A 26393-nucleotide genomic window follows, 5' to 3' on the forward strand; every position below is an offset into this window, starting at 1 on the left:
CAAAATAACTTTAACACTGAGGATGGAAAGTACAGCATAGGGAATAGTTAATAATATTGCAATAACTATGTATGGTACCAGGTGGGTACTGAAAATATTGGGATAAATTATAAAGTATGTGATTATCTACCCACTACACTGCACACCTGAAACTAACACAAAATGAACAAAATATAAACTGTAATTGAAAAATAAATTTAAGCCCTGGCTGGTGTAGCTCAGTGGATTGAGCGCGGGCTGGGAACCAAAGTGTCCCAGGTTCGATTCCCAGCCAGGGTATATGCCTGGGTTGCAGGCCATAACCCCCAGCAACCGCACATTGACGTTTCTCTCTCTCTCTCTCTCTATCTCCCTCCCTTCAGTCTCTAAAAATAAATAAATAAAATCTTTAGATAAAAAAAGAAAAAGAATGTTTCTTTAAAAAAAAGAAGAAAAACAAATTTAAAATAAATAAATAAATGATCTCCTTTTCAAAGGCCTTAAAATATAGATGGGGAATTTTGATGCATTACAGGAAAAAAAAAAGAAACTAATTCAAGACAGCACATGTTGGGCTCAACCTACAAGAACCGAACAGGGCATGATGAACGTGGGAAAGTAGTGAGATCTGACATAACTGTAAATGGCTTCATGGATGCAGCACAAGACTTAAGCAAAACTGTAAGGTTATCATGTGCATCCCTTATTTACTTTTTTCTTCCAAGCCTGCTACTCTCTTAACTTCTTTTTTCCAGACTCAGTAATGTAAATAAGTGATACAACGAATGTAACTGTACCTAAAATAATATTGCCAGACCCAGTATACAATAAGTAAATATTTGATTTGGTTTGCAAATTTTGATCTACCCAGCCCCCAAATAAGGTAACTCTTTAGAATGAACCATTTTGAACTTCTCCTTCTCTTCATTCTCAACATCCTACATCCATATCTAGCAACATCCAATCCACTTCAGTTGACCTTCTCAAGTTGGCTGCTTTAAGGCGTTATCATCTCCCTAATATACTCTTCCACACATAAATTTAAAGAAAACTGTCTTCTTGTTATTTCCCCAATGAGGGAGCTACAATAGCTCTTGTTGCCCATGGTACTAACTATATTCTCTCCAGCCCAGCTTTCAATGCTCTTTATGATGCACTTTATAGAAGAGACCTAGGCCACTTGACAAAGGATCTGTCCTTAACCAACTAGAAGACAATGGTTAGGGAAGGTGGGGGGTGAGGTATATGGTCTCTAGCCTGTACCCTATTGGATTTAATCCTAAAATAACACTATGAGGTTAGTTATTTTCATCCCGTCCTAAAAATAAGAAAAATAAGGCCCACAAAAGTTGAGTTACTTGTCCAAAATCCCATTAAGAAGGGAAACCAAAACTCAAACAAATCTTCCAAATCCAGCAACTCAGATCCTAACTTCTGCAATCTGTGAATTACTTTTTATCCTGTTACCAATAAGAAAAACAAAACTTCAGGGAGTTAAAGTATCTTACCTAAGCTACTAAATTTCAAAACTAGGATTTAAATCAAGATCTTATATCTTCTAATCTAGTGTTAGTAATGATAATCCAGTTATAGTAATAACTTCTTAATAAGTCTAAATTATTCAAACTTATTTTAAAATGATTTTTACATGAACACTTTATTTTTACATATATCCATGAACTATAGTTTGGTTACTACCATAATGTACACAGAATTTCTAGTGGTTCTCTAAGATCTACTACTATTTAAAAATAACAAACTGTACAAAGTACCAATAATATTTATGTGAAGCCTAAGACTAGGGAGTTTCAGTCCCACCTCTTCCAATTACTACCTGGTTAAACCTGGCTCCCAGAAGTAGTATGGCAAAGCAAGAAAAGCACAGGTTGTAGTTAAACAAAACACAATCTAATTCCAAATAGTAATAGTAGCAGCGAGGCTGATCAATTAAATTTTAATCTTTTGGAACTTTTCTTCACTTGTAAAATCGAGGAAATAATCCTCATGGAATTTCTATAGGGTTAAAATAAAAAGCAATTACATACATAAAGCACAAATTACAGTGCATAGCAGTATATAGTAGATTCTTCATGCTATTTATTATAACCATTTCCTCACCTATCAATTAACGGCAGTAGTAATATCCAACACATACACATCAAAATATCAAATGAAGTTACATAAACAGCATCTTGAAAACTTTCAAATTCTATGCAAATATTTATAGTTACTTATTATACAATTATAGATATATAATTCTTTTGCTAAAAATAATCTTTCCCTTTCACATCAGAACCTCCATCTGGAGGTTCTGTCTTTCAATATACTATATTATCCCAGCCTCCTGTCTAAAAACAACTTTTCTTTTCTTCTCCACTTCCAACCCCAAACCAACTCCAGATGTTTTTCCCAATATCATATACAAATCTAGAAATTTTAGTTCACATTTCCTACTCTAGATCATTTATAAAACATTAAGTTGGCAGCTTCATACTCTACCAAAGGGAGAACTGGTCAACTTTTATGGGCTACAAATTGGCCAGTACATACCAAGAGCCTTAAAAAACTTACACTAAAGAAATAATCTCATGACAACAAAGTCTACATATAACATCAAAATATTATTTACATGACAGCAAAAAAAGTGCAGTCTAATAAATCTAATATTCAATAATAAAAAAGTGAGATAAATTACAATATAGCTATATAACATTATATAGTTAGAAATCTTACTTCCGAATAATACTGAGTGAAATACTCATGCTTTAAGGTTAAGTGATAAACAGAAAAATATGACTTGTATATAAACATACTTGTACAATTTTATACAAGCACATATGCATGCAAAAGTTTTATACAAATATGCAAATACATACACAGAAATACAAATAAAAAAGGAAATGATACTAAAATGCTAACAATGAAATGTCCGTAGTTATTATCTGAGTGCAGTAAAATCACAGCAATTTTTATCTTCTCCATAGTTTTAAAATTTTTTACATTTTCTCAAATAGGTACATTACCTCATGATCTTAAAAAGGTATTAAGTCCAGTCTTAATATAAATCCCTAGCATTAATCAAAGAAAAATCTATTTATTATCTTTATATATTAAGTTGTTCTAAGAATTAAAATATTAAGCCAGCAAAGTAAAACTGGAAAAAATTTCTATGGATTAGTGGGGGAAAAAAGCCATCAAATAAATCTTGATCCTTATCTCACAAAGCAAAAATAAATTCCAAACAGACTATTCACCTAAGTAGGAAAAGAAAACAAAAAGAAACTTCTAGAACAAAGGAAAATATCTTCATGACCTTGGAATAGGCAGAGAATTCTTCAACAGGATACACAAATACTACCCAAAAGAAAAAGACTTATAAATTAAACTGTATTAACATTAATTTGTTTATCAAAAGAGTAGACAAATCAGAGTAGAAAAGATAACTGCAACATACACACATGTACACACATTTGAGGTCTGCCAGGAAAAGGTCCAATCATTGTTAATATAACAAGAAGGCTTTGTATGACACTGATGTAACCTGGCAGCCAAGGAGAGTGGACTGGAATGCGCATGTGTGAACAATAACAACTTCATTGTACTCGTCAGGGGGGCAGTAGGTGCCATTGAGTGAGCATATGTAGTGTGTGGCCATCTCATTCAAAATGACTGAATGAGTAGAGCAACAAACCTGCATCAAATTTTACATTAAGCTTGAACATTCCTCTGCAGAAACTATTCAGTTGAGCCAGAAGGCCACAGCTAAGGGCAACTGGTGCTTCGCAGCTTCATCACAAAAATGTGCCCACTCATGCAATCATGTCTTGTGTAGTTTTCTGCCAGAACATCAAATCACCCAGGTGACTCAGCCCCCCTATGGTCCAGATTTGGTGCTCTGCAACTTGTAGCTTTTCCCCAAACTAAACCACCTTTGAAAGGGAAGAGATTTCAGACTGTTGATGAGACTCAGAAAAATACAATGGGGTGGCTGATGGCGACTGGAGAATTGTGTGAGGTCCCAAGGTGACTACTTTAAAGGGGACTGAGGCATCATTGTTCTATGTACAATGTTTCTTATATCTTCTTCAATAAATGCCTCTGTTTTTTAATAGCACGTGGCTGGATATTTTCTGGACAGACCTCATACAAGCATGATCCTTTCACCATTATTTCATTCAAACTAATCTAGTAATAATGTAAATATCCATCAATAAGGGAATGGTTAAATAAGGCACATCATTTAATCAGTCATTAAAATAAATAAGCCAGTTTATATGTAATAACATGGAAATTTCTGTTACTGGATAATGCAAATTTCAAAAGAATACAAACAGCATTAGCTAATATATTTAAAGCAAAATGTGTTACTTTCAGAAGACATGTTATAATTATGAAACATTACATGGAAATACACATACATACTCTGTTTATAAATTTGAAATTTCCAGAAGAATATAAATATTAATAGTTATTACTTTGGAAGTAGATTAGGCAAGTGTTGGAAACAAGGAATTTTGACTTTGTTCTCTTCTATACTATTTTATACAATGACTACATAGTCCTTTTAAGATAAACTAAATCATACAATGATGAAAGAACCAAAGCAGACATCTCTGAGACAGCTAGCTCGGTTGACTCTTACCATAGCCTTTTCCATTCATGAACTATTCACCTAAGTAAAAAGGTGTAACTCTCCTTCAGTACTCCTGTCTGACAATTCCAGATCAACTGTCAGACAGGACTATATTACAAGTGTTAGGAAACTGGCTAAGTTATTATTCATTTACAAAGAAATTGTCCATTGACAATTTATGTCCCAAAAAAGTAAAATAAACTCAGTCATGGGAGGATACTGAAAAGCAGACCATTCTGGCTTAGCTCCCTAAAATAATCCACTAGAAGAGATACTTTGATTCATCTACTTACCAGGTAAGTTGAAATCAACTAGTAATAAGCAAAACATGACTCTCACCAGAAAAAACTATAAAAGTAGGATTCCTCATTCCATGTTTTCTGCTCAAATATGGCTACTTTGTAAGAACCACATAGTATATGAGTAAAATCTTGTTTAAAGAAAAAACTGGAGTTGATATAAATTACCATCTATTCACATTAATGTGAGTTCAAGTGATAAATTTATTTCTGAAAAAAATATCCAAAGAGTATGCTGCAGTATAAAATATTCGAAGATATATAAAATATTAGGGAGAGCTTAACCATGCAGCCTCAATAAAACCCAGTACAATCACTTCAAAAGAGAAGAACCCTACAGATAACATAAAACTAGTTCTGAATCCCTCAAATGAATTTTAACAGAAATGCAATGATAATAAGAATTAGCTACAACTAATAAACGACTTTGTTAGAAAAGTATATAATGTAATGGGGATAACAAGTAGGGAGTTAGAGGACCAAACATATCGTAACAATGACTACTTAAGCAGATAAATACAAAGGCAAACAGAGTTGTCAAACAGGATGCAACCTTCCAGGAAGACTATGAAAGATCATTTGTAACTGATAAATGCAGTCCAAGTCTGCAATAAACCAGAGTACAAAGTATGTGGCAAAAATAAGTACTTTAAAATCACCGAAATGGGTAAAATGATTTTTTTTAGCGGGAGGGAAATAGTATTCATCCATTATGAATACACACTCAAATTCCTAGAATCAGCATATTAGGTTTTTATTAACTGGATGGAAACAGGTATTTGGGAAAATATCTGCAATCCTTAAACGAGAGGCAAAATTTAAGGAAATTTAAAATTTAAAAACAAAAGAGAGGTCTTATACAAATGGCAAAATATATTTTGAGTTTCCTAGGCCATTAAACAAAATAATCATACATGTAAAATACATAAAAGTATGCTTAAAATGTTATTCTTGCTCTTTAATGGCACAGAAATTTGTGATTAAATAAAAAGCTACATGTACACTGAAGTACATTTTTTCAGGACTTACAAATACCTGAAATACTTTACATCTTATTATACCAATATGACTAAAACATAGTTTTTAAAAATTTTTATTTACTGATTTTAGAAAGAGAAAAGGGAGAGAGGGAAGAAGGCAGAGGAAGGCAGGAAAAGAGAGAGAGAAACACTGATCTGTTGTTCCAGTTATTTATGCATTCACTGGTTGACTTTTGTATATGCCCTGACCCACAACCTTGGCATAACAAGATGATGCACTAACCAACTGAGCTAGCTGGCCAGGGTAAAACATGATATTTTTATACCTCCTACATCACAAAATCCTTACACTACAGTGATATAAGTCAACAGTTTTCTAGAAAACAAATGTGGCACCTATCATTATGAATTGCAATTTGTTCTATTTTTGTCAATAAATATATGCCTTCACTCTTCAACATGCTTGCCATCAACTTGGAAAAATAAAGACCATAAAGAGTTATGATTTCCCAATTCCTCCTGAATGGATACAAGAATAAATAGTTTTTTTTCAAATTCCTGAAATAAATTTAATTTCTGAGTTGAGAAACTTTCTAACACATTGCTATCCAATAAAACTTTTAGAATATCATTTTTCATGCCTGTTATGTTCTAGCATAAAGCAATGTTATACAAATCCTAAATTCTACCCATCTGGTATATATTAACTTTTCATAATTCCTTCTCAGAATCAACTCAAATTCATCATTATCAGTTAGGAGGAATAGGATTTAATTATGGATTATCCATAAATATGGAATATCAAGCAGACATTTGAGAAGTATGATCAGAAGAATAGAGAGTTGACAAAAGTTCAAAACATGATAGTAAGTAAAAAGGGTGGATAAAAAGCAATACATCCCTGGCCAGGCAGCTGTTTGTTGGAGTGTCATCTTGTACACCACAAAGGTTGCGAGTTCAATCCCCATCAGGGTGCATACAGAAGACAATCAACAGATGTGTCTGTCTGTCTGCCTGTCTCTCTCTCTCCCCCCCACCCCTTTCCCCTTTCTCTAAAATAAATAAAACTTATCCTCAGGTGAGGATTTTTAAAAAAGGCAATAAGATCCTATGCATGTTATGCATATCAAAAAAGCACATAAGCACATATACCAAAATGTTAGGAGTGACTATGCCTGATGGTAGGATTATGATAGGTATGTGTCCTGGAGATGTGAACATCTATAACCTACACATGAATGTTCATAGTAGCTTTATTTGTAATAGCCAAAATGTGGAAACAACTAAAATGTCCTTCAATAAGGGACTGGTTAAAATGGAGTTCATCCATACCATGGAATACCATTCTAACAAACAGGAACAAATTATGAATACACAATTCGGATGGTTCTCATGGGCATGATGTTAAGTGAAAAAAGTCAGCCTCAAAAGGTCAAATACTACAGGATTTCATTGATATAATATTCTCAAAATGACTCAGTTATAGGGATGGAAAATTAGGGCCAGGACAGCCAGGGGTCAGAACTGGTGGGGGAAGAAGGGCTGTGACTGCAAAGGGACAGCGCACAGAGGGCACTAGCTATGATGAGTTAGCTGTGTCTGACTGCTGTGGTGGCTACACCCCCGCATGTGTGACAAAGCACAGAAAACCGGACACATTGCAGCAATGGCAACTTCCTGATTCTGAGATTGTACTACAGTCATACAAAATGTAACCACCAAGGGAAACTGGGCAAAGAGTACATGGGATCTCTCTACAGTATTTTTATTCACTTAGTCTTTATGAGCCACTCACTGCTAAAGCCATAAGCTGGAGGAGATCACAGTATTCCAGACAAGATAAAGAGGGCATCTGCATGGCAGGGCTGCTCAAAACAAGATATCAAGAGTGTAAGCAGAGTGAGAAGGTTTCCTTCATACAAGGGCAACTCAGCACAAAGTGTCAGAGCCAAAGGAGCATAAGAAGCGTCCATGCGATGAGGGAAGGCATGGACCAGCACAGTGTATAAAGTGGGCTGGCTACATGCAAGAGGAGAAAGGCAACTATATGCAGGGGATGGGGTGTGGCATGCTCTGCCATGAGGTACAGGGACCTGGAGAGTGACGAGGGCATCTGAGTGGGAAGGAAGTAATAAGGGCCAGATCAAATAAGGAAACATATTGCCCTGGCTGGCGTAGCTCAGTGGATTGAGCACGGGCTACGAACCAAAGCATCGCAAGTTTGATTCCCAGTCAGGGCACATGCGTAGGTTGCAGGCCATGGCCCCCAGCAACTGCACATTGATCTCTCTCTCTCTCTCTCTCTCCCTCTCTTTTTCTCCCTCCCTTCCCTCTCTAAAAATAAATAAATAAACTCTTAAAAAAATAAGGAAATATATTAAAGATATCAAATGTCAGGTTTTTCACTAAGAAGGGAGTTACAAAATATGGAAGTGAGAAAATTAAAAGGTACTCTGTGGTAATGGACTCTGACTGGAGGTTATTAGTGTGAACTCATGGTTTTTAATACTGACAGATATGGAGATAATTATAGATATCAATGGGTGTATATATATACATATAAATGCATATAATTATAAACACACATATATTCTCTGGCTTTGTCCACTGAAGGGTCTGGGAGAAGCTGTACCCCCAAATCAAGCAGCACACTGAGAATCCAGATTCGGGCTTCTAAAAACCAGTCTCCACCACAATGAACTAAAAAAGCTCCTCAGAGAAATGACTGATTCCAGGGTTGAAGCAAAAAAATAAAGAAAGAAAGAAAAGAAAAAGAGAAAGAGAAAGGAAAAGGAAAGGAAAAAGAAAAGGAAGAAAGGAAGGGGGGAAAGCCAGGAAAACATAAACATAAGCACAGAAACCCTGTGACAGAAAGAAAGTAAATACTCAAAGATTGATAGAGCACATGAAAGAACACAGAAGCCAGGCTGAAGAGGCTCCAACTGGCCAAATCTTAAATCAAGCATTAATATAATAATATAAATTTTAACCCAGGGAATAAAACTAAATCCATATTGACACAAATAAATGAATAAATTAAAAAGTGTAATGAGGAATGAGATTAAATTTACAGTGGGAAAATCTGGCAGACACCACCTCCATCAACCGATCAAAGTAAACCACCATGAGAACAGGCCAAACGAAACTCATGTGTCACACGTCAGAATGCAATGGGGAGAGAACACTGCATCCCTTTTGTGATATCCCTGCCAAAGATTTTAACTTAAATCTTATTAAAACAGAATAGCAGATAAACTGAGAAACATTCTACAAAATAAATGGTTGCTGATTTTCAAGTATTACAATAAAAAACTAACTCAGACTAAGAAAACTGAAAAGACATGACAATGAATGCAGTATCAAATTTAAACTGGGTCTTTCTGCAAACAAACTTTATTGTTGGAAAACAAGTACGACAGTGAAATACTACTTGGCCATAAAAAACATGGAAATTTTACTCTTTGCAACAGCATGGATGGACCTGGAGAACATTATGCTATGGGAAATGAGCCAGACGGAGAAAGACAAGTACCATACGGTTTCACTCATATGTGGAATCTAATGAACAAATTGAACTAACGGGCAAAAGAGACAGACTCATAGATGGAGAATATGCAGACATCTGTCGGGGGAGTTAGGTGCTGGGTGAGGGTATGTGTGGAGGGATCAAACAACAAAGACAAATAAAGAGACAGACCTCATGGACATGGACAACAGCTTAGTGACTGCCAAGGGAAGGGAGGGAAAGGGAGTTAAGGAGGGTATTGGGAGAATAAATGGTGATGGACGGAGACTTGACTTGGGGTGATAAACACCCAATACAGTATATAGATGATGTGTTGTAGAATTGTGCACCTGAAACTTGCGTAATTTTGAAAACCAGTGTCACCCCATTAAGTTCAATAAAAAGGAAAGAAAAGAAAACAAATAAAGAAATAAGAATTGAAAAACACAACCAGTCAATTTGACCTACTTGATTTACAAAATAACCAACCCAAGGGCAGCCAGAATATACATTCTTTTCAAATAAATAAAGAATACTGCCCTGGTTGGTGTGGGTCGTGGACTGAGTGCAGGCCCAGGATCAAAGGGTTACGAGTTCGATTCCCAGTCAGGGCATATGCCTGCACTGAGGGCCAAATCCCCAGCAGGGGGCATGTGAGATGCCACCACACACTGATGCTTCTCTCCCTTTCTCCCTTCCTTCCCCCCTCTAAAACTAAATAAAATCTTGGGAAAAAAAAAAAAGAATATTCACTGCCCTGGCCAGGTGGCTAAGTTAGTTGGAACGTCGTCCCATATACCAAAAAATGCAAAAAATGTTGCAGGTTGATCCCTGGTTGGGGTGAGTATGAGAGGCAACTGATTGACGTTCTCTTTCGCACTGATGTTTCTCTCACTTTCTCCCCACTTCCTCTCTCTCTAAAAACAAACAAAAAAATCAATAAATATATCTGTGGATGATGCTTAAAAAATTAATATTCACCAACTGATCATATATTGGGCCCTAACACAAGGCTCAATAAATTTAAAAAGACTGAAATTATACAATGTATAATTCTCTCAATACAATGATTAAATATCAATGACAAGATATCTGGAAAATACCAAAATATTCAGAAATTGAGTAAAACAATTTAATGAATTCACAGGTCAAAAAGAAATCACAAAGATCCAGCCAAGATGGAGGTGTAGGTTGACACACTGTACCTCCTCACATGGCCAAAAGCAGGACAACAATTTAAAAACAAAACACAATCAGAACTGCCAAAAAATCAAAATGTATGGAAGTCCAACAACCAAGGAGTTAAGGAAGACACAGTCACCCAGACCTGTAGGAGGGGCAAAGAGGACACACAGCAAGGTAGCAGTTGGAGGGCCTGGAAGGTGAGGAGGCTGGCAGTCCCACACCCGCATGCAGATAAACCGGGAGGAACTGGGGAACAAGACAGACTGCACAACCCAGGGTTCCAGCATGGGGAAAAGAAGCCTCAAAACCTCTGGCTGTAAAAACCTGTGGGGTTGCAGCAGTGGGAGAAACTCCCAGCCTCACAGGAGAGTTCACTGGAGAGACCCACAGGGTCCTAGAACACATACAAGCCCACCTACCTGAGATTCAGCACCAGAAAGGCCCAAATTGCTTGTGTGTAGCTGTGGAAGTGACTGAAAGCTGGCTGAGAGCCGAGCAAGCGGCATTGTTTTCTCTCGGACCCCTCCCCCACATACCAAGTCACAAAACAGCAAAATGGGTTGCCCAGCCCTGGCAAACACCTAAGGCTCTACCCCAGCCAACTTACACTGTGCTTTTCTAAATTAGACCAGGCTCCTAAGACAGAATCAAAGCAGCTCTACCTAATACATAGAGATAAATACAGGGAGGCTGCCAAAATGAGAAGACAAAGAAACATGGCCCAAATGAAAGAAAAGATCAACACTCCAGAAAAAAAGCTAAACAAAGTGGAGATAAGCAATGTATCAGAGGCAGAGTTCAAAACATTGGTTATTAGGATGCTCAAGGAACTGATTGGGCACTAAAACAAAATAAAAAAAGCCCAGGCAGAAATGAAGGTTACACTATGTGATGTTGAGAAAAATTTACAGGAAATCAACAATGGACTGGACGAAGCCAAGAATCAAATCAATGATTTGGAACACAAAGAAGAAAAAGACATTGAATCAGAACAGCAAGAAGAAAAAGAATCCCAAAAAACAAGGATAGGGTAAGGAGCCACTGAGACAACTTCAAATGTACCAACTCAAATTATAAGGGTGCTGGTAGGAGAAGAGAGAGAAACCGAAAACTTATTTGAAAAAATAATAAAAGAAAACTTTCCTAACTTTGTGAAGTAAAAAGACATAAAAATCCAGGAAACAAAGAGAATCCCAGACAAGATGGATGCAAGAGGCCCACACCAAGACACATCATAATTAAAATGTCAAAGGTTAAAGATAAAGAGAGAAAACTAAAAGCAACAAGAGAAAAGCAGGGAGTTACCTACCAAGGAGTTCCCACAAGACTGTCAGCTGATTTCTCAAAAGAGACCTTACAGGCAAGAAGGGGCTGGAAAGAAGTATTCAAAGTGATGAAAAGCAAAACCTACAACCAAGATTACTCTATCCAGCAAAGCTATCATTTAGAATGGAAGGGCAGATAAAGTGCTTCCCAGATAAGGTCAAGTAAAAGGAGTTCATCATCACCAAACCATTATTATATGGAATGTTAAGTGTACTTACTTAAGAAAAAGATCAAAAGTATGAACATTAAATTGGCAATAAATACAAAACTATGAACAATTGAATCTAAAAAACAAACTAAGCAAACTAGCAGAACAGAAACTGAATCATAAATATAGAGATCACTTGGAGGGTTATCAGAAGGGGGGAAAGGAGAAAATGGAAGAAAAGATGCAGGGATTAAGAAATACAAATTGGTTAAGTACAGAATAGACATGGGGATGTAAAGTACAGTATAGGAAATGGAGCAGCCAAAGAACTTACATGCATGACCCATGGACATGAACTAAGGGGGGGATTGCCAGAGGGAGTGGGGAGTACTGGGTGGAGAGGGACAAAGGAGGAAAAACTGGGACAACTGCTACTGCATATAAGATGCAGTTAAAATGAAACTTTTCCACAAAGAAAGCACTGCCCCAGATTACCTTTACTGGTAAAAACCTATCAGGTATCTACGGTAGAAATAATAGCAATCTTATACAAACACTTTCAGAACAGAGGATGACATATTCTTAAGCCATTTATATTGAGGCCAATAAAGCAAAAACAAAGATATTACAGGAAAATAAAACTATTATCCCCCATAAACATATACAGAAAAATTCTTCAAAAAAATTAGTAAACTGAACTCCACAACATAAAAAATGATGACATATCATGACCAAGATCAGTTTATCCCACGAATGCAAGGTTGATTTAATACTTGAAAATCAATGTAATTCACTCTATTAAGATAATGAGACAAAAAATCAAATGATCATCTAATAAACGGAGAGAAAGCACTTAATGAAGTTATACACCCGTTCATTTATTTTCTAAATTCTCAACAAACTAGAAAGAAAAAAATCAATCTAATAAAGATCATCAATAAAAAACCTAGAACTAAAATAATTCTTAACAATAAAAAACTGAATGCAGTCCCCTGAAGACCAGGAACAAGGGAAGGATGTCTAGTCTTACCACTTCTATTCAACACTATACTGGAGGCCCTAGTCATTGCTGTAAGGAAGGAAAAGGTAAAAGACACACAGATTAAAAAGGAAGATGTAAAATGTATCAACAATACAATGAGGCACTATGACCATGATTAAACCTAAATAACTTCTAAAACTAACAAGTACATGTAACAAGGTCACAGAATATGGAGTTAATATAAAAAGAAGCAATAGCATTTCTATACACTAGTCATAAACAATCAGACATTAAAGTTTGTTAATGCCATTTATAATTATACCCCAAAAATGACATAATACTTAGCAGTAAATTTAACAAAATATATTTAATAACTCTACACTGAAAACTACAAAACAATGCTTAAATTAAATAAAACCTAAATAAATGTAATGATAAATCATGTCCATGGATTGAAAATGACTATTTACTATTTTTAAATATATTTTATTGATTATGCTATTAGAGTTGTCCCATTTCCCCCTTCACTCCCCTCCACCCTGCACACCCCCTCCCACCCACATCCCCCCACTTTAGTTCATGTCCATGTGTCATAAGTTCTTTAGCTTCTACATTTCCAATACTATTCTTGCCCTCCCCCGCTGTCTATTTTCTACCTACCATCTGTGCTACTTCTTCTCCATACCTTTTCCCCCCTCTCCTCCTCCCACTCCCCTGTTGCTAACCCTCCATGTGATCTCCATTTCTGTGGTTCTCTTGCTGTTCTAGTTGTTTGCTTAGTTTGTTTTTGTTTTTGTTTTAGGTGTGGTTGTTAATAATTGTGAGTTTGCTGTCATTTTACTATATGTGTTCTTTAAAGTCCCTTAAAGGTTTCATAAAATATGGGCTTGGTGATGATGAACTCCTTTAACTTGACCCTATCTGAGAAGCACTTTATCTGCCCTTCCATTCTAAATGAAAGTTTTGCTGGCTATAGCAATCTTGGGTACAGGTCCTTGCCTTTCATGACTTGGAATACTTCTTTCCAGCCCCTTCTTGCCTGCAAGGTCTCTTTTGAGAAATCAGCTGACAGTCTGATGGGAACTCCTTTGTAGGTTACTGTCCCCTTATCGCTTGCTGCTTCTAGAATTCTCTTCATTTTTACCTTGGCTAATGTAATTATGATGTGCCTTGGCATGTTCCAACTTGGGTCCAACTTCTTTGGGACTCTCTGAGCTTCCTGGACTTCCTGGAAGTCTATTTCCTTTGCCAGATTGGGGAAGTTCTCCTTTATTATTTGTTCAAATAACCTTTCCACTTGTTGCTCTTCCTCTTCCCTTCTGGTAACCCTATAATTTGGATGTTGGAATGTTTAAAGATGTCCTGGAAGGTTCCTAAGCCTCTCCTCATTTTTTTGAATTCTTGTTTCTTCCTTCTTTTCTGTTTGGTTGTTTCTTTCTTCCACTCCATTGATTTCAGTCCCAGTTTTCTTCCCATCACTATTGGTTCCCTATGCATTTTCCTTCATTTCACTTAGTGTAGCCTTCATTTCATCTAATTTGCAACCAAAATCAACCAATTCTGTGAGTATCCTAAACACCAGTGCTTTGAACTGTGCACCTGATAGGTTGGCTATCTCTTGGTCGCTTAGATGTATTGGCTCTGGGGCTCTGATCCGTTTGAGTCCATTTTTTTCTGGGGGGGGGGGGGGTGCGATTCTGGTCATGCCTGGTACATAGTGAGAGGCAGAGCCTTAGGTGTTTTCCAAGGTGGGACAACCCAGCCACTGGGTTGTGACGTTGTATGTGGGGGGAACAATGGTGTTTGCTTCACTGACTGTCAGATTTCAGTCCCCTCTACCGCTTCCCACCAGCAAATTGGGCCCTTCTGGTGCTAATTCCCAAGTGGGTGGGCTTGTGTATGTTCTAGGACCCTGTGGGTCTCTCCAACAAACTCTCCCATGAGGCTTTGAGTCTCTCCTGGCACCTCAACCCCACAAGTGTTTTCAATTGGTGCCTTTAGGCTTTATTTCCCAGTGCTGGGGCCCCGGGTTGCACAGTCCGTCTTGCTCCCCATTTTCGCCTGGTTTATCTGCACGCAAATGTGTGTCCATCGTCAGCCAGTGGCCTTGCGCACCTCACTGGGTCTGCCTGTTGCCACCCCGCACCCGGGGTGTGCTAGGCTCCGCTGCGCACTCAGGACCGCTAACCATCACTTTTTCCTGCCAAGACCCCTCTCCACCAGCCACCGACTCCACCCCTCTTACCGGTCTGGATGAATGGTTGTCAGACTTCCATACAGTTCAATTTTCTGTCAGATCTGGTTGTTTTTTTGTTTCTAAATTTTTGTTGTCCTTAATTTTGGTTGTGTGAGGAGGCATAGTGTGTCTACCTACGCCTCCATCTTGGCCGGAAGTAGCCACTACTATTTAAATGTTGATTTTAATCAAGTCAATATATAGATTCAATGCAATCCCAATCAAAACCTAGCTGGTTCTAAAGAAACTGAAAGGCTGACTCTATTTTCATATGAAAATGCAAATGACCTAGAATAGTCACAACTATCTTACAAAAGAATAACAAAATCAACTCTGGTGGTGTGGCTCAGTTGATTAGAATACTGTCCTGTAAACTGAAAGGTCGCTGGTTCAATTCTTGGTCAGGGCACATGCCTACATTGTAGGTTAGTCAGGGCACCATGTGAGAAGTAACCAATCGATGTTTCTCTCTCGTATCAATGTTTCTCTCCCTCCCTTCCCCTCTCTCTGAAATCAGTGAGCATAACCTTATGTGAGGATTAAAAAAAGAAAAAAAGAATAACAAAACTGGAGGACTATATTATCTGATTTTGATATTTACTATAAAAGATATAGCAATGAAGATCACGTAATACCAATGCAAAGATAGATATTAGATCAATCAAAATGAAAACACAAAAGAAATGGTTAACTTCTATAAAAATGTACCCAAAAGAAATGAGAAAAGACACGTACAAGACTGTTCATAACAGTTTTTTCATAAAGTTTGAAAACTAACACAAATAGTTATAAAAAGGAAAATAAACAATTTAGGATAAAACAATACAATATTAATCAACATTAAAAATAAATTGCTGATATACTCAACCAGCGTGGATAAACTACAAAAACATTATGTGAGCAAAAGAAGCCAGAACAAGAATTATATGAGTCTATTTACATGAAGTGCTCAAGGGACAACTCTAACCTGTGGTGGGAAAAAAAAATCAAAACAATTGCTGTGGAGGGGACTGACCAGGATAAAACACAGAAATCTTCTAAGATGATGGAAATATTCCATAGCTTGATGGGCTATGGGTTATACAAGTTTACGCAGTTGTCAAAAGTCTAAAGTGTAACTCAGGATCTGAGAGCATTCCACTTGGAACTTTTCATCAGTTAAAAAAATATACGTGTATTTTCACTCAAAAAATATTTAATTGCCTACTATAGCCTAGGTATTGACAATACAAAGTTAAAAGACAGGCTCCGGAAAAGAGTCCTCATATAGTTTTGCAAGCAAAAAAAAAAAAAAAAAAAGCAAAGTTAGTTACCACAATAAAATGCACGTAAGGAAGAAAGCTTGTAAACTTTCTTTTTTATGTGAAGTGAAAACTGGTACATTGTCATACAAAGAATAATACAGGTACATGCAACATTTACAGGAGTAATAGAAAAAATAACAGTGGACCTGGACAACTAAACTAATCTGACAGGCTTAAAGGACAAAGTGAGGAAAGGAGCTTGAATAACTAAGTAAGGAACTGGATAAGATGAGAACTGATTTGAAGGCTCTTTCAGACCATTTTAGCTGTTGGAAAACAAGAAATCTCTGAAGCAGTTTTAGTAGGGAAGTTAAAATTAAAATTCTCATTTTGGAAAGATCACTACAGAAACTAGATGAAATACAGATTAAACAAGGCTCAGGCTTCAGTCAGTCCAATAAAAAGGCTATTTTAATGTACAGGCTAGTCCACCCAACAACAGCTGATCATACATTCTTCTCATAATCACCTGGAGCATTCACTACACTCATAAGACACACCTTAACAAATTTAAAAGACTAGAAAACACACTATATATGCTCTCATATATAGTGTGAGTATAACTCACCACAGTGAGTTAAACTAGAAATCAATAACAGAAAAACAGCTGGAAGATCCCAAAACACCTGGAGATTAAACAACACACTTCTAAATAACATATGTATCAAATAAAAAATCTCAGAAGAGGATTTTACTAATTTGACCTCTAAGGCAAAGGAAGCAAAAACAAAACTAAATAAATGGGACTATATCAAACTATAAAAAGTTTCTGCACAGGAAAAGAAACTGTCAAAAACAAAATGGCAATCAACCAAATGGGAGATGTTTGCAAACAACAGCTTCAAGGAGTTAAGAGCCGAAATATACACAACTCAACACCAAACAGACAATCCAATTAAAAACTCGGGAGATAACCTGAACAGACAGTTCTCGCAATAATAAATACAAATGGCCAACAGGCATATGAAAAAATCCTTAAGTCTATGGCCACACCATCCTGAACACGCCTGATCTCCTCTGAAAAAATAAATGCTCAACTTCACTAGCTATTAGGGAAATGCAAATCAAAACTACAATGAGATACCACCTCACACCTGTCAGAATGGCTATACTCAACAGTACAGGTAAAAAGTGTTGGAGAGGTTGTGGAGAAAAAGGAACCCTCAGTGACTGCCGGTGGGAATGTAAACTGGTACAGCCACTAAGGAAAACAGCACAGAGTTTCCTGAAAAAAATTAAGAATGAAGTTACTATATATGACCCAGCACCCCCTCTTTTAGGTATCTATCCAAAATATTTGAAAACACTTATTTGTAAAGATTTATGTGCCCCTATGTTCACTGTAGCACCACTCACAGTGGCCAAGACATGGAAACAGCCAAAGTGCCCTTTGATAGATGACTGGATGAAGATGATGTGGTGCACATATACTATGGAATACTACTCAGCAAGAAGAGAAGATGAAATACCGCCATTAGCAATAACATGGACCTTGACAGTATCATCTTAAGCAAAGTAAGTCAGACAGAAAAAGTCAAGAACCATATGATTTCACTCATATCTGGGATATGAAACTGAAAACAAGTGAACAAGACAAACAAACTGATAGACACAGACAACAGTATGGTGGTACCAAAGGGGGAGGGGTGGCAAAGAGGGAGTAAAAGGTAAATGGAGTCAAATATATGGTGATTTGGGGAAGTAAACACACAATGCAATACACAGATCACATATCATAGGAATGTACACTTGAAACCTACATAATCTTATTAACCAATGTCACCCCAATAAATTTAATTTGAAAAAGAAATTTCAGGAAAAATTAAGATACACAGAACAAATGAAAATAAAAATAAAACTTACCAAAATCTGTGGGACACAGTGAAAGCAATGCTTAGAGGGAAATTTATTCTATTGATTTTAGAGAGAGGGAGGAAGGGAAGGAAGGAGAGGAAGAAGGAGGGAGAGAGAGTAAGGGAGGGAGCGGGGAAACATCAATTTGTTGTTCCACTTATTTTATGCATTCATTGGTAGATTCTTGTATGTGCCATGACCAAGGAATGAACCCACAAACTTGGCATATCAGGACAATGTTCTAACCAAGTGAGCTACCTGACCAGTGTGGACATTTATAGCATTAACTGCATATATTAGGAAAGAAGATTTAAAATCAATCTTCTAACCTTCTACTGTAGAAAGCTAGGGAGAAAAAGAGCAAATTAAACCCAAAATAACAGGAAAAAAAATCAGAGCACAAATCAATGAAACTCAAAACTGGAAATCAATAGTGAAAATCAAAAGTTGGCTCTTTCTAAATATCAATGAAATCAATAAGCCTCTGCTGGGAAAATGGAAAATGGTTGTTCAATGGGTATAGAGATTCAGTTTTGCAAGAGGAAACAGTTCTAGAGGAGTTTTACAACAATATGAATATAATTAACAATACTTTACATTTAAAAATTATATTTAAAAAAGGGCAGCAAGACCCTAAACAGGCTAAGAAAAAAAAAAGAGAACATATAAATAATATGGCACCACTACAGACTCCACAGAGAGTAAAAAGATAATGACGGAATACTACGAACAACTCTATGCTCACAAATTTGATAGCCTGGATGAAACTGATCAATTTCTTGGAAGACGCAACCTGCCAAAACTCACAAAGGAAAAAACAGACAAACTGAATAGGCCTATATTTATAAAAGAAATCGAATCAGTAATTAGTAACCTTGCAACAAAGAAAATACCAGGCAATGTAGATTCATTAATAAATTCTACCAAACATTTAAGGAAGACATTATATCAACTTTTTATAATCTCTTCCAGAAGACAAAAGAAGAGGGAATACTAGCTCATTATAAATCCAAGATTGCTCTAATACCAAAATCAGACTAAGATATTTATAAAAAAGAAAACTAGACCAATATATCTCATGACCATAGATACAAAAATCCTATACACAATATTAGAAAATTGAACCCAATAATGTATAAAAAGAATGATATACCACAACCAAGTGGAATTTATTCCAGGTATGCAAGACTGGTTCAACACTGAAAAAACAATTAATGTAAATCCATCATGTGAAGCTGCTAAACAAAGAAAAGGCTGCTGCAATGGGCTAGGTGAAAGTTGGTAAGCATGTGTGTTAGAACACAACTATAAGCAGTTTTCTATTCATTCACACCATGTGCCAGTAACTGGAATATAAGGGAAAAGGAGACAAATTTCATGTTCTTGTAGAGCCTACAATCCTTCAGAGACACAGAACAATGAACAAGCAATCACAAGCCCCCATAGCAGCGACTCACCAAGACTGGAGAGAAGTGGCAGGGTGATGGTGTGAAGCACTAACTGGGTTAAAAGATAGGGAGGGGTGCGGGTGGCTGAGGGGAATATCACAGGCAGGATATATGAAGGTCATGAAGCAAAAGGAAAAGCACAGTACGTTAAATGTACTGAAAGGAATCCAGGTTTAGTATCACAGAAAGAATAGAAAAGGATGGCATGGCTGTGGTTTTGCAGGTTATCAGGTAAAACCGGGTATCTACAAAAGAATGCCTTTGGTGATAAGCCACGATACCTGGAGTAAACAGAGAAGACTAAGGGTCTGACATCCTTTCAAAAGATGATTTAAAAAATAAAGAAGGCAAGAATTGCTGAGTTACAGAATTTGAAGAAAAAACCCTTGAGTGCATGTCTTTTTTCTAATTATGCTCAATAATCAATCTTTCTACCCATTAAGAAACACAAAAGTTAAACCAAAATACAGTATCTTTAAAAATTAAGAGGTTAAAATTTAACACACATAATCTTGATGAAGAAATAAATGTTATTTATTTCTGAAAAAGATAAGTTTCTATAATGTATGTAATAAATTTAATTTTGCCATTTCAAATAGGATTTCTCATTATTTGGTGTACCTATTTAAAACACCCATTTGGACTGAATTTTCTGAAATTTCAGAAACCATTTTCTGAAATTTCTTCAATAACTTGTAGCATTACTTAATACAACATTATGTTCCTAATTATATGTTTAATATTTTATAAAGGAGTTACTTACAGGGACATTAAGTGCATACGGTAGTCCTTGAGGGAGTCTTTCATGTGTTTCCATCTGCTCCTCATCATTCTTCACGGTCTCCTCATGGACCATGAGTTCGTCATGTGATATCATATCCTGTTGTCTCATCTCACTTTCTTGTAACACTTCATCTGCAGCAAGGATCTCCTGGTGGGGCATACTTCGATCCTGAAGTACCGACTCCTGCAGGTCCCCAGACACAGTGGACTGGCCAGACACTCCACCCATTACAACCATTGCCCTGGAAGACTGCATTTCGTCTATGCCGCCACATTTAAGAAACAATCCTTCCAGTTTGTCGTCAATGTTCATGCTTAAGTATAACTGCCTAGAAAGACCAAGTTTGGCAACAAAGCATAATAAATTAGTTTTATATGTCCACTTGATAATTTTTTAATTAAATTACGAAAAGTACACAATTTAATAGAAAAATTTCACTCATATGATCAGTATTGCTTCCAATTTTTAAATACCAAGATAAATTTCCATAAAACTAATAAGAGTAAAACACAAATTTTCTTTTTTGTCTGTAAGGCATACTCTAATCTATTTTTATGAAAAATAAGCCTGACATTAAACAAATTAGGGAAAAAGTATTTGTAACAGTCAAAGGATTCACATCCTTTAATAAATTAAAATATCTTAAAATAAAAGCAAATTCACTCATTAGGAAATAAACTGACAAAACATTATCAGGCAAATCATAAAGAAAACTTAGAAACAGTTTCTAAATACATAAAATAGTCAATTATAGTAGTAATCAAAGAAATGAATATTAAAACAGAGGTACCATATTTCATCCACCAAACTGGTAATGACTCTTCAAAAATTAAGTCCAAACTTGAAATGGTTAGAAAAAAAATTCATCTACTGACAGTGGAAATGTAAATTAGTGCAACCTTTTTCAAAGGCAATTTGGTCTATATATCAAAAGTCATAAAAAATGCACATATTCTTTGAATCAGTGATTATACTTTCAGGAAACTATCCTGATGAAATCAGAAATACACACAAAGATATACATGAAAAATCACTGCAGTGTTTATGATAGTGAAAAACTGCAAATGTACTACATAGTCAACAAAAGAAAACTGATTAAATATATTCATACATATGCTTTAAAACTAGACTATGGTGATGGTTGCACAACTCTACAAATTTACTAAAAATCACTGAATTATACACTTAAAACAGGTGAATTTTAATTTTATTGCACTTAAATTAGATCTCAATAAAGTTTTTTAAAAGAAAATCAGAATGGCTACCCTTGGGGACTGCAGGAAGAGGGGAAGCATGGGAGCTGGCAATGTTTTTTCTTGAGCTGAATGACGGTAACACAGATGTGCTCACTTTGTAAAATTTCGAGATGCCCATCTGTGATGTGTGCACATTTCTGTCATTTGTTATAGTATGTCTATAAAAAGCTAATCTGTTAAAACAACATCCATATAGTCATAAAAAATATTCTTGAAAATTTGGGGAAATATCCCAATATAAAGGGGTGTGTGTGTCTGTATGAATGTGCATAGTTTATCTAAAATGCTAACATATTAACATTGCCACTGGGTGGTAAAATTACAAATTTTTAACCATAATTATATTTCTCTCTAATTTGAAAACTTTCCATAGTAAAATTTTATTTTTTATTAATGTTTTTAAACTTGTTAACATAAAATAAAAGTAGTATTTTTATTCCTAATATAGTCTTAAATACTTTAATATGATTAAATAAATAGGTCATGATAAAAACTAGACACTATTACATTATCTTATTTTCTCTATTATTATAGAAAAGGCAGAAAATTTTAAATCTGCCCTTCTAATTCTGGCTGCTATAAATTCATCTTCTTCCATCATGTTACTCTAGGAACTAACAATATGGATTGAGTTTGGATTATGAAATCCAAAGACACAACATTTCAAAGAAGGTCAAAGGACTGGTACAAAGCTTGGTTTTTAAAACCTATTTCTATTAAGACTCTGTGAAATAAACATACATAACCAACCCAAGGAGAAGGGCCTACAACTAGCCAATGCATTGATTATGTTTCAGTTTAGTCACCTCTTTCCCGAATCTATCAGGTAGATAGGCAATGGTTACTAACTCGATCATGGCTTTCAGAAATAAAATAAGTGATCAGTTAAAGTCAAATACACCACTAAAATATAAACACTATTTCTTTCACTAAAGCTTTTATCTAGGGAGAAACCCTTAATTAAACAGCTTAAAAACCATATAAACAGAGAAGTAAACAAAATAAAAATGTAATTCATACTTGCTAACCTTGTTTTCCCTGGTACCAGGTATTATCAGCCTAGAAGACATAGGACAAAGAACCAAGAATGCAATTTGACTTTTTAAAATCTCTAAGTAGCAAAAACAAAATCGAAAAGATAAAGATTTTAAATATATCCCCAATAGCTGTTTTCTCCAAATATTCTATTTCTCACATTCCTTAGAAAGTAAACTATTGTATGACTAAGTGAAACTTAAATGTTTTAGGGCTAAAATTTGCTTATTCTGTACATTCTTTGGAAACCCTTACCAAATAAATTATATTCCTCTAATCTACTTACTGTTTTATTACTTCGGAATTTGGAAAACCCCTAACTGAAAAAGGACTTATTTGTAAAGTAAGACATAATTTATTATAATTCTTTGTGGCTGCTATAGCTGCTATTGCCACACACAGTTACTTTTCTAAAAGAAGAGTTGAATAATATAGAAAATGTAGAAAAGTTATTATAGTATCAATTTCGAGAAACAGACCTTGGACAGAACTTAGTTTTAAAAAAAGTGGCCACAGTTGAAACTGACTTGTTAACTCAACACAAGGTCCCCACTTGGATTCAGCAGCAGTACCAACTCCAATGTTACTTACTAATCAAGTACCTCATTGATTTATTTAAATTTAGCATATCCTGAAGATAGCGGCATAGATAAACACAGCTCACTTCCCTCACACAATCATGCAAAATTACAACTAAACTACACAACAACCATTATTCACAACTGCCAGAAATGGAGCTGAAGGGAAGTCCTACAACTACAGATTTAAAAAAGAAACCACATGGATACTGGTAGGAGGGGGCACAGACGAGGAACAGGTTGGTCCCACACCCACATGTGCCACGTAAAAATCCAGGAAGGATATCTCAGAAGCCAGGGGTCACAGCGCAGAGTTCCAGTACCAGGAAGGTAAGTCCCCACAACTTCCTGGCTGAGAAAACCAGCGGGGATTGGGGTTGTTGGAGACGGACACTTCTGGATTCTCAGGCAGTTCCTCCTAAGAGGCCTGCACAGGAACTTACCCAGACTCACTCCCTCTGAGCTCCAGCACCGAGGCTACAACTTGAAAGGCACCAGAGGCATACCGGAAGAAACTGGCATGTCTATCACCAGGGCAATAGTTGGGAACAGCTTTCTCCCAAAGAGAAGTGCTGACAGAGGCCTTTGCTCCTTTTCTGAGCTCTCCCCCAAGAGAGCTGGCAGGCAGGGGCCATATCTGAGACTACACCAACCTGGCTCACACTGTTAGCCCCACCCTGGTGATTCCCTGAGGATCCACCCTACCCAACTTTCAGGCCCACCCAAACTGTTTCCACTGGCTTTTCCAAGTGAGGCTTGTCTTGGCTCATGCTTCCAACTTTCCTAAGTCCTGTCAAACTAGCAGCATCAGGCCTCAGCAAGCCTGGTACCTATTGCTAAGTGGCCGCAGGTCTACCACTGGCAGCAGCCAGCCTTGGTTCACTACTTGGCCTCATTTGGTTACCTCTAAGCACAGCACAAGTAGCAGCCATCTGCAGATCACTTTGTATAGTAGCTATGTGAGGTGACCCTGGACAGAACACAGGTGGTGGCTAACCTTAGCCTGCACCTCCTAAAAAAAGCTGAGCCTGTGCACCCAGTGGACAGCTGCAGATCCTATCAGAGCACTGACTACCCAACCACCTCCACAAGTGACACACTCAAGGGGCATACTCAGTGGACACAGAGCCCTGCTGAAGTAAGTCCTACTCTGTGAAGTGGGCCCCTGCACAACGGACCCTCCACGGAGGGCAGAAGTTCATGGTCACTGGTCAGTCTGCCTGGGTAAATCCCTCCCATTGACCTGCCAACAGCAATCAAGGCTTAACTACAAAAGGAGGGTGTACAGAGAGCCCATATGGTGGCACGTTGAGTATGCAGCTTAGGTGATAGAGGAGGCTGTGCTAATGGACCCTACAGGACAACTACTGCATTAGGCCACTATATCAAGCCAGAGTCGTAGCAGCTCTACCTAATACATAGAAACAAACACAGGGAGGCTGCCAAAATGAGGAGACAAAGAAACATGGCCCAAATGAAAGGACAGATCAAAACTCCAGAAAAAGAGCTAAACAAAATGGAGACAAGCAATCTACTAGATGCATGGTTCGAAACATTTACAGGGAAACAACAGCAGAGTAAATGAATCCAAAAATCACATTAGCAATTTGGAATATAAAACACAAAAATACTTAATCAGAACAGCAAGAAGAAAATAGAAATTTTTTAAAAAATGAGCATAGTGTAAGGAGCCTCTGAGTAAACTTCAAGTGCACTAATATTCACATCATGGGGGTGCCAGATAAAGGAGAGAGAGCAAGAAACTGAAAACCTATTTGAAAAAAAAATAATGACAGAAAACTTCCCTAACTTGATGCAGAAAATAGACATGCAAGACCAAGAAGCACAGAGACTCCCAAACAAGATGAACCCAAAGAGGCCCACACCAGATACATCATAATTAAAATGCCAAAGGTTAAAGACAAAGAGAGAATCTTAAAAGCAGCAAGAGAAAAGCAGTTAGGTACCTACAAATAAGATCCTGTAAGACTGTCAGCTGATTTCTCAAAAGAAACTTTGTAGGCTAGAAGGGACTACCAAGAAGTATTCAAAGTGATGAAAAGCAGGAACCTACAACCAAGATTACTCTACTCAGCAAAGCTGTCATTTAGTAACAAAGGGCAAATAAAGAGCTTCCCAGACAAGAAAAGGCTAAAGGATTTTATCATGACCAAACCAGTATCGCAGTATTGTATGGAAAGGTAAAGGAACTACTTAAGAAAAAGAGAAAAAAACAGAACAATAAAAAGGAATTAAATACATATCTATCAACAATTAAATCTTAAAAAAAGAAATAAGCATACAAGCAGAACAGAAACAGAATCATAGATACAGAGAACATTTTGATGGTTGCCAGATGGGAGTGGGGTTGTGGGGATGGGTGAAACAGGTGAAAGGATCACGAAGTACAAATTGGACCCTGGCTGGTGTGGCTCAGTGTGGGTTTAGCACTGGCCTGTGAACCGAAAGGTCACCAGTTCAATTCTCAGTCAAGACACATGCCTAGGTTGTAGGCCAGGTCCCAGTAGGGGCATGCAAACAGCAGCCAATCAATGTTTCTCTAGCACATCAATGTTTCTCATACTCTCTCTCCCCTCCCTTCCTCTCTCTCTAAAAAATAAATAAAATCTTTTAAAAAAAATACAAATTGGCAGTTACAGAATGGTCATGGAGATGTAAAGTACAACATAGGAAATATAGTAGCAAAGAACATAGATGCTGAAGCATGAACATCAACAATGGTGGCAGACTGTCTGAGGGACTGGGGGTAAGCTCAGTGAAGGAGTGGAAAGGGGGAAAATTGGGACAACTGTAACAGCATAATCAATAAAATATAATTAAAAGAAATAAAAAAATAAATT

At 36.7% G+C, this 26393-nt stretch overlaps 1 protein-coding gene across 10 annotated transcripts in view; it reads right to left on the bottom strand.

Annotated features, from left to right (window-relative positions):
* Positions 1 to 26393, bottom strand: part of ZNF148 (zinc finger protein 148) — a 129221-nt gene that overhangs the window by 43299 nt on the left and 59529 nt on the right. For 9 of the 10 annotated variants that reach the window (XM_028505210.2, XM_028505209.2, XM_028505212.2 and 6 more), the window contains one exon: positions 20643 to 20991. In XM_028505210.2, coding sequence (XP_028361011.1) covers positions 20643 to 20975 — 333 coding nt within the window. In that variant the 5' untranslated portion in view covers positions 20976 to 20991. Of the gene's footprint in view, positions 1 to 20642; positions 20992 to 22947; positions 23379 to 26393 lie in introns of those variants that run through there. The other variant, XM_036018224.1, reaches the window with a different exon arrangement.

Source organism: Phyllostomus discolor, chromosome 2 (assembly GCF_004126475.2).
Source record: "Phyllostomus discolor isolate MPI-MPIP mPhyDis1 chromosome 2, mPhyDis1.pri.v3, whole genome shotgun sequence".
Lineage (NCBI taxonomy): Eukaryota > Metazoa > Chordata > Mammalia > Chiroptera > Phyllostomidae > Phyllostomus > Phyllostomus discolor.